General features: G+C 51.9%; 1 protein-coding gene across 3 annotated transcripts in view; it reads right to left on the bottom strand.

Moving 5' to 3' along the window:
* Window positions 1-17579, bottom strand: part of RIMS3 (regulating synaptic membrane exocytosis 3) — a 49821-nt gene that overhangs the window by 15027 nt on the left and 17215 nt on the right. For all 3 annotated transcript variants that reach the window (XM_040469804.1, XM_040469803.1, XM_040469805.1), the window contains 2 exons: window positions 9052-9228; window positions 3415-3662 (listed from right to left, as the gene is read on the bottom strand). In XM_040469804.1, coding sequence (XP_040325738.1) covers window positions 3415-3631 — 217 coding nt within the window. In that variant the 5' untranslated portion in view covers window positions 3632-3662; window positions 9052-9228. The remainder of the gene's footprint in view (window positions 1-3414; window positions 3663-9051; window positions 9229-17579) is intronic.

Genomic DNA, 17579 nt, shown 5'->3' on the forward strand with positions numbered 1-17579 from the left:
GGAGATGCCTCGCTGACCTCCTACTGCCATAGATGGGGAGCCCAAGGTCCACATGCTCATAGGGCTGGGGCCAGACCCCAGGCCCACACTCTCCCAGTCTACTGATAGCCAACTTTTCACCCCCTCCATCAACTCCACATCGATTTGAGAGGTGATTCAGCAGAGATTCGGTTCTGTGTCTTTTGAGCGGGGAGAAAGTTCTTGCAACATCAGAGAAAATTCCTCTACTGGTTTGATACTTGTCCAGTCTGAATTCTATCCATCTGGGGAATAACTTTATGTAGCCTCTCTCTCTCTAGAGAACTGGGTACCTTGCAATAGTTCTGTGGTTCCTGGAAATTGAAAGACTCAAGGAACCATCCCATCTGTCCCACCACATAGAAGGGAGAGGCAGTCGGAGCGCTCAGCACCACTCACAGGGCATCTCCTGGAAGGGTCCTGAGTCCTCTCCCCACCTTGACCCAGAGCCCAGAGCTGAGGTGGGAAGAGCTGCTGTCCCTGGTACTGAAAAGAGGAGCTCCATTTGGGCAAGGGCTGGAATAGCCCAGGGTGGGCCCTGAGTAGACCCAGCCTAAGGCCAGGCCAGAACCCACCTATGTCCTAGGACCCTAAAACTCTGACCCTACCTTCATCATTACTCCCACAACTTAGAGAATGTTAGATACAGCCGGAAGCTGGGAGACCATCTCTATAGTTCCATTTTATAGAAGAGGAAATAGAGACCCAGTGGAAATGTGACTTTCCCAAGGACCCACGGGGAGTTACAGAGCCAGAATGAAACTCTGAAGTTTCAGGGTGAGTTTCTTCAAGGCCACTTTAGGAAAATGTGAGGAAAAAACTGGAAGGGGCAGGCGGGAGGCAGGAGAATTAGAGAGGAGGCTGGGGCAATAGTCCAGGCTAGATATAATGGGTCCTGAACTAGGACACAGGAGGAGATGGGTGGGGCTGGAGCCAATGCAGAGTATGGACAGATCAGGAGGAAGGAAGCTCCTGGGAAGGGCAGACCTAGAGCTCAGAAGCTGGGGTCCAAGAGAGGAGTTCTCCCCACTTCACACAGCCCAGCCCTTCAGGGAACTGAGCCATCCCATCTGGGGGCAGCAGGGGCACCCTGCTAGGATCTTTTCCCAGAACCGAGTTTCCAGAGCCAGTGCTAGGTAGCCCATACATCCCCCTGGGGCCAGACTCTCCTACCCAGAAGGAGGCTCCAAGTTGGGACACTGGCAACCTCAAGACTGGGGAGAAAAAAAATGGAAAGAAAGAATTACAGATGGGAGAGGAGTATGCTACTGGTGAGAGGCAGAGTTGTGGGGGCTAGAGAACTCACTTCTTGTTGGGTCCTACTGTGTGGCCATGGGTAATAATAATACCAACAATTTACCAAGTATCTATTATGTGCTGGCATGAGGCTGAGTGGCTTTGCATATCCTGTCTCATGTAATTCCCTGGAAAGTCTGCAAGACAGGTATCATTGTCCTTATTCCACAATCAAGGAAGCAAGCTCGGAGAAGCGAAGTAACTTGCCTGAATCACCCAACTAGTAAATGACAGGGTGTGGCTGTGAAGGCCAACTTGAAGTTGTTCTCCAGGAAAGTGCCTTCTCCTCTCCAGGCTCAGATGCCTCATCGATAAAATGAGTGTAGGGGACTAGATGATCCCAAGGGGCCCTCCCTGCTCTCCCATTCGGAGATTGGATGGTTCACAGAGAATTTTGGTTAAAAGGGCATCTGGGCAATTCTCGTGGCTCAGGCCCCAGGCCTTCAGCTGTACCCATGCCTACCATGGAGACAAGTGATCCAGAAGCCTCACCATCATTCATCTCCCCTCGAGGCTGGAGATCTTCTTGGTGTTTACTCCAGTCCCTGCCTGTTGACTGTGGAGTCTGGGTAGGTGGACAGCCCCAGGCACATCACCAGAATGTCTCCCAGTGACTCAGGCCCCAGCCCTGACCTTGGAAAACCATCTGTTCAAATCACTTCCGGCATGAAGAAGCCTCTGGGTCTGAAGCTGAATCAGCCAGATTCCTAAAGCCAGACTCCTGGAGCCCAATACCTCCTCAACCTCCTAATCTTAATCCCCCAACCTTAATCCCACTGCTTGGTTCTGTGCCAGCCGAACTCCTGGATCCCCATCCCCCTGATTCCCTAGCACCAGGCCCACACTGCAAACACAAAGGCCATGCCTTCTGGGCCACTGATAACCTGAAGCCCCCTCCCCATCTAACATTTCTCTGAGCTAAAAAACACACTGCAGCTTGATTGCTGGAAAAGACCATCCCACGTGCTCCTGTGAAGGGCTTTGTAAAAATCTATTTTAAGGCCTGGAAAAGTCTCCCACCCTCAACTGGGAGTCTTGATGAGCATTCTCTCTGGATCCTCCGGCGCCCCCGCCCCCTCACCACCCCCATCCAGCTGCCTATTTGAAGGTTTCCTGGGGAAGTTGTTACTCTGAACAAAATAAGCAGGAAGAGATTTTAAAACAAAACCAGCTGGTGTCTGGGCTGATGCCACAAAGTGAGGAGGTCTTGGGAGGGGAGGGCTGGCTCCTCCTCCGTGATGTGGGGTCCAGGGTGACTGTGTGTGACAAAGTGGGTCACCCCCCAGTCCGAGCATCACTAGGACTCCAAAACTAGGTGGCTGAGAAAATACGTTTTTCAGGATGTAGCTGTTAAGGCGTGTGTGAACGTGGCTTTGGGAGGTATGTGTGTGTACGTATACGTGTGCGACATGTTTCTGTGACCATGGGCTGTTGTGTGTGTGCGTATGCGACCGTGCTTCAGTGATCTGGGTCTGTACATTACTACTCAGAGGGGCGTGCTTGTGCGATTTGCATGACTGGCTTCATTGTGACCATGCACAAGCGTGAATGACTGCAGTATGATTTCCCGGCAGTAGGGGTGAGTCACCTGAGCAAATGAGCACACACCGTATGATGATACAAGGTGTGTGTGTCTCTCTTGTGACTTGGTAATGTGTGGCTGCATTCCTGAGGCTATTTGTACTTGGGAAATTCAGAGAATGCAGGTGAGACTGTATCCTGTGGATGGGTGTCTGTGGAGCCGTGCCACTTAGCACAGTGCCAGGAATACGGTGGCTGTTGAATGCGTAAGGGTGCGCACGGAGGCAGCACAGCGTAAAGTTCAGGAGCATGAACCCTGCAGCCCAGCTGCTTTGAATTCAGGCTCCAATGACCCGCTTGCTATGTAGTTGGGGGCATCTTACTTCCCTTCTCTTGCTTGAGGATCTGCCTCATGGAGTTTATGGGGATCCAATGAGTCAGGACATGTACTGGACCCAGAGTAGCAGCTGGTATACAGTAAGTGCTATATAAGTATTTGTAGGCATGAGGACGCCCCCTGGGTGCCCTGTCATTGCAAGGTACCCCACCCCACCCCCTCCGTGTCCCACGTCCCCTCACCAGACTGGGGGAGCTGGAGTGTGCTCTTGCTCCACTGAGTCAGGCCCACGATGGCCACCATCTTGGCCCCAAGGCTGCTGCGCCGCTTCTTGGCCGTGGTGGTCCCGGTCCCACCCCCAGCCTGCTGGGAGCCACAGATTTCACCGCTGATGCTGGAGCTCCGAACCACATTCCTGGAGGCCGCGGCCGAGGCCGGACTAGGCTCCCCGTTAAACATGGTCCGAGGGGCGGCAAGGCCTCAGGCAATCCTGTGGGGGGAGGGCAGGAAACAAAGGGGTGCCACATCAGGCCCTGGGGCCACTCTACGGCAGCCCACCACTTCCTAGCTGTGTGACCTTGGGCAAGTCACTTGGCCTCTCTGAGGCTGTGAGGATTAAACGAATCAATAAATGTAAAGAGTGTGCACAGGGTCTGGCTCAATAATGGGACTATTCCTATTAGCACATGGCTATCCTGGCAAGTGACCTGGTTTGGCCAGGTCAAGGCAGAGGCTGTGGAGTCGTACGGCCCACTCTTGAATTCCAAAGGCCTCTACACACTGGCTATGTGATCTTGTGACCAAGCACCTCGCGGCTTCAGTGAACACCTCAGCAAAACGAGAAATAAAAGCACTCACCTCACAAGACTGTCGAAAGGATTAAATTAGAGCATGTGAAGGCGCCAAAACAGTGCCAGGCACGGAGTAAATAGTAAGTGTGATTATTGTCATGGCCAATAATAAGAACAGAGACAGCAAGACTGGCCCCAGCCTGTGGGGTCGGGGTGGGGGTGGTGGCTCCGGAAGGGGCCCTCCTGCTGGAAGGGACAGCACAGAAAAGTAGAAAGAAGCAGGCACAGGTCACCCTTAAGCGCACCACGGAGTGGCGGCCCCTGGAGGCGTTTTGATCTGATTTCCTCCCAGTCTCTTTTCTATGCATTTTTAAAAATAATTGAACTCATAGTGCAAATACAATTTTGCATCCTGGTATTTTTCGTTTAACATCATATCACAAGCATTTCCCACTGTCATGAATGCTTGGTATAAATGTTTTAACGCCACCATAATATTTCATTGTATAGAGGTAGCATAATTGACTTAAGTATTTCAATATTGTGACCTCTTAGATCGGGTCTGACTTCCTCCTCTGTCTCCTGTCTTCTTCTTCTTTTTTTTTTTTTTAATGTTTATTTATTTATTTTGAGAGAGAGAAGAGAGGGAGGGCAGAAAGAGAGAGAGAGAGAGAGAGAGAGAGAGAGAGAGAGAATCCCAAGCAGGCTCTATGTGGTCAACACAGAGCCCAACACAGGGCTCCATCTCACAAACCATGAGATCATGACCTGAGCCAAAATCCAAGAGTCGGATGCTTAACCGACTGAGCCACCCAGGCGCCCCTCTCCTGTCTTTTAAACAACATCACTCAACACTGCTTTGATCTACTTATTTCCTTAGGATTGAGTCCCAGAAACAGAGTCACTAGGCTGAGTGTGGATACCGCTAGGAGCCTCCCCAACAGCCACACTCCCTTCCTGCTTCTTGACAGAGCGCTGGTTTTGTGCAGCCACCACCCCATCCCATTTCAGAGGCAGATCCTGATTAGTTCAAGCCAATCAGTGAGCGGCCCTCATCTTGGTAACTTGTACTGGTACAAGGGCAGGCATATGACTAAGTTGGCCCGATCTGACTTAAGGGGAAGATTTGGATTCCATGCTTACCAGCGAAGTGGGGTCTCTCTCCCCACTTCTTCCCTCAAGACTCTTCCCCCTAGAGAGGGCCCAGTCCCAAGAGGAATCCAGTGTTGTCGAGTGCAGCACAGCACAGACAGAAAGGACCTCGGCCACCCTGGAGCTGCTTTTCTCTGGCCTTCTAGTTATGTGAGATAATGTGTTTTCCACTGCTTAAGCCAATTTGAATCAGTGGTCTCAGTTACATCCCAAAGCATCCTACCTGATACCAAGGACATAAACATTTCTCTGATTCTTGTAAAATATTGCCGAATTCCTTTCCAAAGCTGGATTCAAAAAATATCGAAGCCCCCCCCAAATTTCCAGGCCTGTGCAGAGTGCCGAGGATACAGCAGCGAGCCAGGCCGACTTGGTCCTGCCCGCTCAGAGCCTCCAGTCCAAGAGAGACAGACAGCGAGTGACTGATTACGTAATTAAATATTAAATCGGATTGTTCTGATGAGTGCTAGGGAAGACAGAGGGCATTGGAAGCCACTCTGGGGGAGCTGGGTGGCTCAGTGTTGCACAGAGATGGGATCTCCAGCTATCGGCCTCTACAACTTGGCTGAAGGTCCAATGCTGCGGCAGGTGCCCTCTGCTCAGAGTATGGGAAAAACGGCTGCTCCGGCAGGCTCTGCACACAGCCCTTCCCAGCTCTGTCTCAACCTACAGAGCTCTTCCCAGGGCAGCCCATCTCCGGTCACTTTGCTCGACCCTCTGTTCTCAGCCCTGTCACCCTGAGGGAATCTGCCTTTTCAAAAGGACATAGTTGAAGTGTCAGGTCAGGGGAGAAGGAGGGAGGAGGGAGGATGCCACTCTAGAGGATTTCAGTCCCCAGATAGCTGTGAACGGTGGCCACTTGGCCTCCTGGTCAGCATGGCTCCTGCCAACCAGGCAGATTAGGGCTGACAGTGGGGATGAGTCAAAGCTGTGTTCTCCCTTCTTTGTGGTTGTCTGGACTGTTTTCGCTCACCCTGTGATGTACACAGACTCCCGGATTGTATTTCTCCATCCATCCCCCATTAACCTTGCAGCTAATGGAAAGTCCCCCTGGACTTGGGCCTATGATGATCTCTTCTCTTCAGTTTCCAATTCTAGTGCCAATTTATGTGGTTTTTTTTGGGTACCTGCATGGTCTTTTGGTGAATGGTGGGAGAGGGCTTCCAGTGTAAGCCTAACTTACTCTTTAAAGTATTGCTGTTAGGGGTGCCTGGGTGGCTCAGTCATAAGCGTCTGACTCTTGGTTTCAGCTCAGGTCATGATCTAATGGTTGATGAGTTTGAGCCCTGAGTCGGGCTCTATGCTGGCAGTGCGGAGCCTGCTTGGGATTCTGTCTCTCCTCTCTCTGCCCATACCCCACTCATTCTCTCTCTCTCTCTCTCTCTCTCTCTCTCTCTCTCTCTCTCTCTCTCTCTCTTTCTCAAAATAAATAATAAAATAAACTTTAAAAAAATGTTTAAAGTATTTTTGTTAGGTGTATGGTAATCTCCATGTCACAGATCAGAAAAGTCAAGGCCTTGCCCATCCTACTTGGCTACAAAATGGCAACACCTGGACTCGAACCCAGGTCTCCTCTTCCCACAAAGATGTGAACACACTCAGCAGTTCCTGCCCCACCAACCCAGACCTCACCCAAAGGTGTAGGCCCATCCCTCCCACTCAGGCTTTGCCCTGGGTCTCCGGCTTTTTGAAAACTCTGCAAGAAAATTATCTCTGATTAGAAAAACCTCTCTGGGCCAGGTTTCCACAGCAGGCACAAGCATCTGGGGGCAGTAGAAACCCCACCCAGACACAGCTGGAGAAGCAAGCACTTCCCTAGCACAGCCTACAGGAAGCTCAAGATTATCACTCCCAGGGGTTGAGAAGGGAAGAAAGTATGGGACAAAATTCCTGACCCTGCCAACCCAGGGGCTCATGTTTCCTCATGAATAATGAATGACATTGACAAGCAGATGGTTTGACATCCAGGACTCTGCACCATCTGGAGCCACTTTCTCATCTTTAACTACCCAGGGATCACCCAGAGGGGCCTAGAGAGCTGGTGAATGCTTCAGAAGGCCCAGCCAGATAGGCCACCCTCAAGGGGACAGGAGGAACCAGACCCAAAGCAGTGGACCTCTGGTGCAGGAGTGCTGGGCAGGGCAGCCTGGGAGAATGAAGAATCAGGAAGTGGGATTAGAATGCCTATAGATTCCTTGTGTCACTTTCTCTGGGCCTTGGTTTCCTCATCTGTGTGTAAAACGAAGGGGTTGGATTAGGTGATCTCTACAAGTCCTTGTAACTGGAGAGCAGAGCCTAAGGACACATTCTGCATTGGCAGAATGGGGGTTCTGGCTGCTTCTCTGACAGTCAGTCTAGTTCAAGAGGGATAAGACAGAGGGGCACCGGGGTGGCTCAGTCGGTGAAGTGTCTGACTTTGGTTCAGGTCATGATCCCATGGTTCATGAGTCCAAGCCCCACATCAGGCTCTGTGCTGTCAGTGTAGAGCCTGCTTGGGATTCTCTCTCTCTCTCTCTCTCTCTCTCTCTCTCTCTCTCTCTCCTTCTTTCTCTGCCCCTCCCCTACTCATTCTCTCTCCCCCACCCCCAAAATAAATAAATAAACTTAAAAAAAAAAGAGGGGTATGGGGTACCTGGGCGGCTCAGTCAGCTAAGCGTCTGACTTTGGCTCAGGTCATGATCTCACAGTTCGTGAGTTCGAGCCCCGCGTCGGGCTCTGTGCTGACAGCTCAGAGCCTGGAGCCTGCTTTGGGTTCTGTGTCTCCCTCTCTCTCTGCTCCTCCCCCACTCACGCTCTGTCTCTCTCTGTCTCTCAAAAAAAAAAAAAAGGTTTAAAAAAAGGGGGGGTAGACAGAGAGACAGAGCCAGCCACCTGGCTCCCATGTAAGTCCTACTTATAGCGCCCTCTGAGCCATGAGACCACAGGGACGGGGAAGGGGCAGCAGGCAGAGATGGGGGCAGAGTGTGAGGGGCCAGCAAGCCACAGAGCACAGCATCTCACATATTGGTGGTTCCAAGAGATTGCTAAATGACCTATATCCTTTCTACAAAAGTCACTTCAACAATTCTCTGCCTCTGAGCAGGACTGTCCCTTTCCCAGCCCAGTTCATGGCACCTCAAGGAAGGGAGCCCTTCCTCGCCGGGTCACAGACATCTCACTCTGGAGTTCTCTCCGCTGACCCCCATCTACTGCCACAGCAGCATCTACTACTATGGCTCGGGTGTCCCCTCCAGGGACGAGTCCTACTGTCCCCACTCCTGCCAAAGCTCCATGCCCGCAGATACCTTCCAAGTTCCCCAAGCAAGGAGGCTAGTGTTTTCTTTCCAGTTATGGATGTTTGGCCTCTACCCTGGAGTCACAGTACCCGAAGCGCTCCCCAGACCATCTCTTGAATCCTGACAGCTGGGGTTTCAGAGCTCTGCCAGGCTACCCAGGTCCCTCATGTGTCTAACCAGATCATAAGCCTGTTTTGAGAGTCAAACAGGGCCATCCAAAAGCCCAACATAAACCTAGCTACCCACTCTTTCAACAGGAGAGACCAAGGAATCTGTCACAGGGTGATGGACTGGTAGGTTGGAAGGGATGGCAAATAACTGAGGCTCTTACCACCTCTCTCCTTCTTCCACCCACAGCAGACATCACTAATCCATCTCTTTCCCACCAAGGACAGATTTAACCTCAGAATCCCTCTCAACACAGCTCCAGCACCAATTGGTGAAAAGTGGCCCATGATTTAAAACAGATTTGCCAACCCCATTCCAGCCTGAGTCTTTCATTTTGCAGAGTGGGAAATCAAGGCCCAGGGAAAGAGACACACCCAGGGTCACACAGAAAGTTGGTGACAAAACTAGAGCTCCAACCCAATTCTCCTAACTCCCAGGTCCCACATCACCTGGCAGGTGCTTCCTCCCCACTTTGAAGAAAACCCAAACTCACCCAACTGATGAATCTGAGCGTGGTGTTCCACATCACAGGGGGCTGTGCCCCTACCAACAGCACACCCCTAGGGCATTTACACGAGGCTTCTGTTAACTTTTGCCCAGACACCAGTTTTCAAGAAAGGAGGTGAAGGCAATCAGGGTAGCTTCTAGGAGGAGGTGATGTGATAAGAGTCTGGAAGGAAAGAGGGGAGTTTAGAGGAAGGGCTAGTGAAAACATCTATCCTTAAGGGCTTCCAGGAGCTTGCAGAGTTAAGAGACAGACTTTTGAGATGGCTATGGGATGTTGAGCAAATCATTTAAACTCTCTGCTTCTGTTTCCTACTTTGTAGAAAGCATCTCAACTCCTGGGTCCCCGAATCTGCCTGTAGGCACGTTAATGTCAAACTACTGCTGCTGAAGCCCCACCCATAATTTTAAGACTTTTAACACACGAGGGACAAATGGAGGTCCAACGGCTAAGGAGCTCTACATCTTACTCTTTCTTCCTCAGTCCTCCCTCCCACTGAAGGGATGTCCCTCCCCAGATACTGTGAGATACCCCGGGATGGGGGGGGGGGGGGGGTGGAGCACTTCTGGCTCCACCCCCAGCCATGTGACCCGGAACAAGTCATTCAGCCTCTCTGAACTTCCGGCTCCTCTTCTGTGCGGGGGGGAGTCTACTTGCCACCTGGACGCAGCCCCACTCTCCACGCTGGACTTGGTGTCAGATGGGATAACGAGGAGCAGGAAAACGCTGATTAAAAACACAGGCTTTGGAGGCAGACCTACTTGGTTCAAAACCTAGATCTGTCACTTGCAAGCCGTATGACGCCGGGCAATTTCCTTCTAACGCCGGCCCCCCCCCCCCCACTCCCCGAGCCTACTGCTCCTCACCACTAGAGTGGGGATAATAATGCCTGCCTTAGGATTATTAGATGAGATACTATAAAATAAGGATCGGTAACGTGCTAAATGCTCGGTGGGCCAACTACACTGTTACTACCCATAATGGTGCCTTTGTTAACAGGGAAGGACTGTATGGGCGTCAGTGCTCATTGGGCCGGCCTGCGCACCGGGTGCAACCACTTCGTGGGAAGGCTCAGAGACCGAGAGGATCACCTCTCACCTGCTTCCCCCCAGAGAGCAGGACAGCGTGGGATGTGGGTCCCTGTGCCTCTCAGTTGAGGTGGGAGCTGGCACGTGAAATTGTGCTTTTCTTTGCCAGCCTCTCAGCTCCTGGGCCCTCACTGGGTGCTGGGTCTGACTTTTGAGGGCCCTGACCCAATCCCAGTCCACCACCAGGGCTTCCCGCTGCATCTCCCGTACCAATCTGTGTCCATGTCAGGGGCCAGTGTCTGCATCCACAGAAGGGGAGAAGGGTTCTCTTTTTTTCTAGCCCTGCTTTACCCCACCCCCAGGAAAAGATGGGCAGGTGACAAGGCTGGCATGTCGTGGGGGAGGCAGGCTGGGCTGAGGGAGCACACCCAGCTTGCATGGGGAGCACCATACCAGGTCTCCTCCTGATCATGTGACCTTTGTCTCCCCCAAGCCAGACTCGCATGCACAACACTATACACACACACACTATACACACACAGGGGGAGACACTGAGTTTCAAATGTGTGGTCACACACCATACCGACCCAGACGGATGATATACACTTAAAAGACATAATCACCTACGTACACAGCTAGGCACATGCACCCCCAAGACAAAAGTGCACAGAAGCAGCCACATTGACAGTCACAGGCGTTTGCAGACTCACATATGTGTACACACCCACACACACTCAAACACACCCCCCCCCCTTGGCCTCTGCCCAGCCCAGGGAGGTGGGAGGAGCCCCATCCCTTTAGTGGGCAGGGAAGTGTGAAGGGTCATACCTGGATCCTGGGTTCTCTTGGCTGAGGCACGCACACCAGCTCTGAGCAGGTGCCTGTGCGAGCTTGAATACGTACACACTCATACCAGCTCCAGCCCTGAGTACCACCCTCCTGGCCCCCATCCCTGCAGGCTGGACAAAAGAGCTCATCGGTGAGGTTTGTGGTGAGGAGATGAGAAGGCTGGCAGGGAGCAGCTGCTGTCACCATGGCTACCAAGCTGACCCACTTCTCCACCCAGCCTGGCCCACCCAGCCCAGGCAAGGGAGGAAAGGCAGCTTTGGGCAGGGGGGCCCTCTCCTGTCACACACAGTAAAGAGTCTCTGAGGGTGTGGTGAGGGATGGGTTGAGCACCAGGCTAGTTCCTGCATAGAAAGGAAATAGCCAGACATTCTTTGAGGGCAGCAAGGTGCTCAGGATATAGCCCCTGCAAAACCTAGCCCCTGGCCTCCCTCAGCTTTGGTGCCTCTGGCCCCAGGGACCTGCGTGGGTCATGTGCCTACCCTGGACACATTCTCAGACATAGTCTTCACGGCAGGGCAGAGGGTGGGGCAGCTGGACCCAAAGCTCTGTCCACAACTCCAAGAGCTCAGGACACTGAAGGGCAAGATAGACCCAGAGCCGGTTGCACCCTGTGTCCTGCTCAGATCAAGGTTCCTGAGGGCAGGGCTTGTCCTCCCCATTTGAACCAGGGGCTGCTGAAGACACGGCCATGCCTTCATTCCTCAGACAGAGCTACCATGTGTCTTTCCTCAGCCAGGGGGCTCCTGAGGACATGGCCATGTGTCTTCCCTCAGAACTGGGGAATATAGAGGAAGCACACAGCCTTCAGACAACTCAGTTTTGTGAGATCACTCACAAGGCAGAATGAATCACTCCTGCAAGACAGCTTGCCATAGCTCCCTAATTCTTTCAGGAGAAGGTAAAAACCCCTCACACCAAGGCCCACAAGCCAAGTGAGCCAGATCGTCCCGTGCTCTTGCTCCGCTTCTGTATTCCAGCTGCACTTGCCTTTTTTCCATTCCTCAAAAGTGCCCTGGGTCTCCTGTCTGCCTGGAATGTTCTTCTCCAGCTGACCCCCACCCTCATGTTCTGATGCCCTCTGTTTCTCTGTGTGCTGCCTTTGCCTGGCTAATCCCTATTCATCGCTCAGTCCCAGTTGGAAGGTCATTTCCTAGGAGAGTCTTCCCAAAATGACTCCCCCTGTCATGCTCTCCCAGACTCTGTACTGTCCCTGCCCGTTATGGGTTGAATTCTCCCCCCAGGACAGATATGTCGAGGTAGTAACCCCAGTACCTCAGAATCTGACCTTGTTTTGGAATAGGGTCATTGCAGATGTCATTAGTTACACTGAGGTCATGCTGGAGTAGGGTGGGTCTCTAATCCAATATGACTGGTGTCCTCATAAGAATGCAACCACATGAAGGGCGCCTGGGTGGCTCAGTTGGTTAAGCGTCCGACTTCGGCTCAGGTCACGATCTCCCAGTTCATGAGTTCGAGCCCCATGTCAGGCTCTGTGCTGACAGCTCAGAGCCTGGAGCCTTCTTTGGATTCTGTGTCTCCCTCTCTCTCTGCCCCTCCCCTACTCCTGCCCTGTCTCTGTCTCTCAAAAATAAATAAATGTTAGAATGCAACCACATGAAGGCAGAGACACACAGGGAGAATGCCACATGATGATGTGGGCAGAGTTTGGACTAATTCAGCAACAAACTGAAGAACACCGAGGATTGCCAGCGGTCACCAGAAGCTAGGAGAGAGTCACGGAACAGCATCTCCCTCAGCGGAACCAATCCTGCCACCTTCCTCCAGGACTGTTAGAGAATAAGTTTCTATTGTTTTAGGCCACCCAGTTTGTTATAGCTGCCCTAGGAAATTCATATACTGCTATTCTTAATTTGTTTAATGCCTGTCTCCCACACTCCACCTAAAACAGAAACCATATCTTCTTCACCCTGAACCTCCAGTGCCTGGCATAGGCCTGGCTCTGTAAAAACGTGTTGAGGGCGCCTGGGTGGCTCAGTTGGTTGGGCGTCCGACTTTGGCTCAGGTCATGATCTCACGGTTTGTGAGTTTGAGCCCCGCGTCGGGGTCTGTGCTGACAGCTCGGAGCCTGGAGCCTGCTTCGGATTCTGTGTCTCCTTCTCTCTCTGCTCCTCCCCAACTTGTGCTCTGTCTCTCTATGTCTCTCAAAAGATAAATAATGTAAAAAAAAAAATTTTTTTTATGTGTTGAAGGAATGAATGACAATCTCAAACAAATATTAAATTGACAATATTTATATCTGGATAGTAGAATTGTGAGTTATTCTTATTTTCTTCATGTGACATACCGTGTTTTTTTAAGTTCCCACTTTAGAAACTGTATTGATGCTATCATAAAGAAAAACTAAAATACATATTTTTATTTTCAAAATATACATTAAAATAACAGTCATTTCCACCAGTATGTGTTTTGTGAAGAGGAAGAAGTTCTGCTATATGCTTGATAACTACTTTTTCATCGATTAATTGATTCCTCCTTGTGTTGCTAGAGTACTTTCTCGAGTCAGATTTACAGAGCTTGAGCTCTGGGGCCTTTTGGGGCATAGATTCCAGGTAGGAGGGGACAGGCAAAGTATGCATGCTTCACAGCCATCTCAACCATCCACCCCTTCTCATAGCTCGTGGAATCTGGCCAGATGTGCCACCTGTCACCTGATGGGGGCTGTTAGACTTGGCACTTAAGAACACCACCAGCCCTGGCTGAAGGCCATTCCCAAACAAAAGATCCTACCCTCAAACTTAAATATTCACACAAATCACTTGGGGATCTTGTTGAAATGCAGATTTCAATCCCATGGGTCCCAAGTGGAACCTGAGATTTTGCATTTCTAACAAGGTCTCAGGTGATACCCGTGTTGCTGGTCTATGGGCGACCCAAGGCACTGAAAGTTAAAAATTAAATACTCTGGTTGTTCTTCAAGAGTGAATGCTTCAGGGGGTGCCTGGGTGGCTCAGTCAGTTAAGCGTCCGACTTCGGCTCAGGTCATGATCTTGTGGTCCATGGGTTCAAGCCCTGCATTGGGCAGACAGCTCAGAGCCTGAAGCCTGCTTTGGATTCTGTGTCTCCCTCTCTCTCTCTGCTCCTCCCCCACTCATGCTTTCTCTCTCTCAAAAGCAAACATTAAAAAAAAAAAAGAGTGAATGCTTCAGGATGAGGAGACTAGAAAAGGCACATTGGGAAGTGCTTTGCAGAATACCTCAAAAGATCGGCAGGATTAGGAGATAGAAGTGGCAGGAGAGAAATGGAAACTATCTGGGAAGGACCAGAGAGGAAGTGTTATGTTCACAGGATGGTGAATAGGGCAGTGCGGTTGGAACAGGACGTAAGTACAATTGCGGAAGAGAAGGCTAAAAAGGTAGGCTTGGCACAGCCAGTGAAGGGCTCTGAATGCAGGGCTAAGAAGCTTGACTTTAATCCTGTAAGGAGTGAAATCTGACATGACTTGGATGTAATGTTTTACAGAGCTCAATCTGACACTGAGTGCAGAATCAGAAGAAAGCCTGACAGAAGGGAAAACAGTCAAAAAGCAGATAAGAAGACTGCACTGCTTCAGACAATGCAGATGGAAAGAGGAAAAGGGTGGTCAGGAGTCATGAGAAGGCTTGGGGCATTGCCTAGAGTTAGTGATGGGATGAAGTTGGGGAGAGGAAAAAACAGAATCCAAAGTGATTTATAGAAAGGGTAGAGACTGAGAGGTGCCATCAGCAAAGCATGAGGTCCCAGAGGAAAACACTGGCTTAAGGGGAAGATGAGTCCCATTGTAGATGTGATGAGTCTGAGATAATACTGCAACTCCCACATAGAGGCATCGGGCAGGTAAGCAGATTCACTGGAGCTCAGGAGAGCAATGTAAGTGGGCAGGATTTGGATGTGTACCCTGAGGGGAAAAGTGGCATATGGAAAGGAAAGAGAATGCCCAGAGGGGAGTACAAAGTGAGCAAAGGGAGAGGGATAGGAGGAATATAGAATCCACTGAAGAAGGGAGTATCAGCAGAGATGTCAGAGAAAATGCCATGAGTATACAGATGGCCAACCTGGAGGCCCTACCACACTGTCACATCAAAACCAAGGGAAGACTTGCCCAGCCAAGAATGTAGACGGGCAAGGAAAGTCTAGGCCTGAAAAAAAAAGCACAGCTTGAATAGAAAGCAGGATTTGGATTGGTGGAGAAGAGGACGGATTCCCTGGGGAATGTCTGGGCTTCAGCAGGATCCCAAGGGGCCTGGGGCTCCCAAGCACTTATTCCAGATCAGCCCTAGCACAGGAAGGACGATCCCCTCACCTGCAAACACACTTAGTGCTCACACCCCCAGAACCTACAGAACCCCTCCCCCACCCCGGAGCAGAGAAGGTGGGATAAGAGGTCTTTGGAGCAAAGCCGTATTGTGGGGATGCACATAGTTTATCATCCAAATAAGACTTTTGAGAGTAAGCAGAGATGCTACCAACAATCACACCAGGACCACAGGTGTATATTAGGGTTGTCTCAGCCAAACACAGCCCTACTCTTAGCCTAGCCACAGCGGGGGGGAAGGGGGGAGAGGATGGTAGATCCTCCAAAATGCCCGTTTGATCCCTGTTCTCCCTTCCTAGATGGGGTGGCGGAATTGAGAGACAGGCGATAGGAGCAGGCAAGCTCATCCTCCGAGGCAGGGGCCCCAGCCAGAGCATGTTGGTGGATGGGGAAGATTTCGCTCCCCCCTCCCGGCAGCACCATGGACAGCGGCCGGTCCGCTCCCTCCCCTCCCCCTGGCCCCTGTTTCTCCAGGGCTGCAGCGAGGCCGAGGCCGATCAATATTTCATGGGGGAAGGGGCTCTGGTTACCAGCCCCGCGCCTAGCCGGAAGGCGCCACCCGCTCCCGCCGAGCTCTGGGGACCCTCCCCGGGAACCCAGCACACCCACGGCACGGCCCGGCTGGGGCAGGCGCCACCTTCAGGCACGCTCAGCATTCCCGGGCCCACTGCTCTGCGCCCCCGCCCCTGCCCGGGCACAAAGACCCGCGCGCACGCCACACGGCTTCCCGCGGCCACTCAGACACACCACATATTCGGATGCGCGCTGTACAAAGCCAGCGGCCACACAGAATAACAGGCACACACCGCACCCAGCGGCCAGCCACCTAGACACACAGGACACACACACAATATGCCTCACAGACACGCACCACGTGGAGATGAGTTCACTACAGACCCACACGCACATCAGACGCCCTGCCACACATACGCAAACTCACATGCTACACAAAACTCCCTCACAGAGAACCTCAGATTTATCCCACGCAATACATTTACCACAGATGCACATATCACACGCTGTGTGCGCACACACGTACGACATGCGCTCAGAGTCCTTCAGATATATCGTTCAGAAGTACATCACCACGGAAAGCTACATGGATCTCACACACACACACACACACACACACACACACACAGAGTCACACGCTCGTGCACACACACAGTATGCTAGAGAGCGACACTCATCTCTCTCACACACACACACACAGTCACACACGCACGCACACATGCACACACCATGCCAGAGAACTACATTCATCACACACACACACACACACACACACACACACACACACACAGTATGCTGGAGAGCTACATTCATCACACACACACTGTCACATGTGCATGCATGCGCGTGCACACACACATATACACAGTATGCTGGAGAGCTACATTCATCACACACACACACACACACACACACTTACTCTCTGTCACACACGCGCACACACACACACACACACTATGCTTTCACAGAGACCCTCAGACATTCACCATGGATACAGGAGCACATGCCTCACACTACCCAGGCCCCCCACCCTCCTGGAGCCCAGGCCTGCCCCCCTGCTGTGGACATGGTTCTGGGGAAGAGTCAGGCGGGACCTCCACCCCTCCTGCCTGGCCCCAGTGTTGACTCCTGTGGATAAATTCTGTGTCCTCTGAGGACTCCCAGGGTTGCTGCCCAATCCCCGGGGGCAAGTAGGCAGCGGCACAAAGGGATGGGAAGGGGGTAACTGGGGAAAGGGAACCTTTGAGACCCCAAAGCCTCCTGGCTTTGTGGCCCCGGGGCCCCAAGCTCTGGGACACCAGGCTCCAGGGATGGCCTTGCCCTCACTGGCAGCTCCCACGGCCTCTGTGCTCCCTGGGACTCCTGCCCTCTGGGAGGCCCCGAGGTTTGTGTTGTGCCTGGGGACCAGGAGAACTGTGGAGTCTACAGCTCCTGCTCTCCCCAGGAGTGCCCACATGCTGCCTCAGAGATGAGGGGGCATCCAACCGCCATCTAGACACCCCAACTCCAAGAGCCTCCCTCTCTCGTGGACTGAGGGAAGAGTGGCACAAATTCTGTCTGCAGAATAATCATGGCAGGATTTTCTGAAAGAATCTCAAGACGGGGCATGTGGTGAGGAGAGGGAAGCAGGCTGGCAGAGCAGGAAGAGACCCCTAAGTTTTCCAGGCAGGTGGAAGGCACCTTCAATATTACCCAGGTGAATAGTCCATGTCTCTGACATCCCCACACCACTTCCCAATTTTGCATTATCCACATAACACTGTGTGCCCTCTCAACAATTTCTGCCATACTCTTGTACTGCTCCTTATTTATTG

Source organism: Herpailurus yagouaroundi, unplaced genomic scaffold (genome assembly GCF_014898765.1).
Source record: "Herpailurus yagouaroundi ecotype Mexico unplaced genomic scaffold, PumYag 77, whole genome shotgun sequence".
In the NCBI taxonomy this organism is placed as follows: Eukaryota; Metazoa; Chordata; class Mammalia; order Carnivora; family Felidae; genus Herpailurus; species Herpailurus yagouaroundi.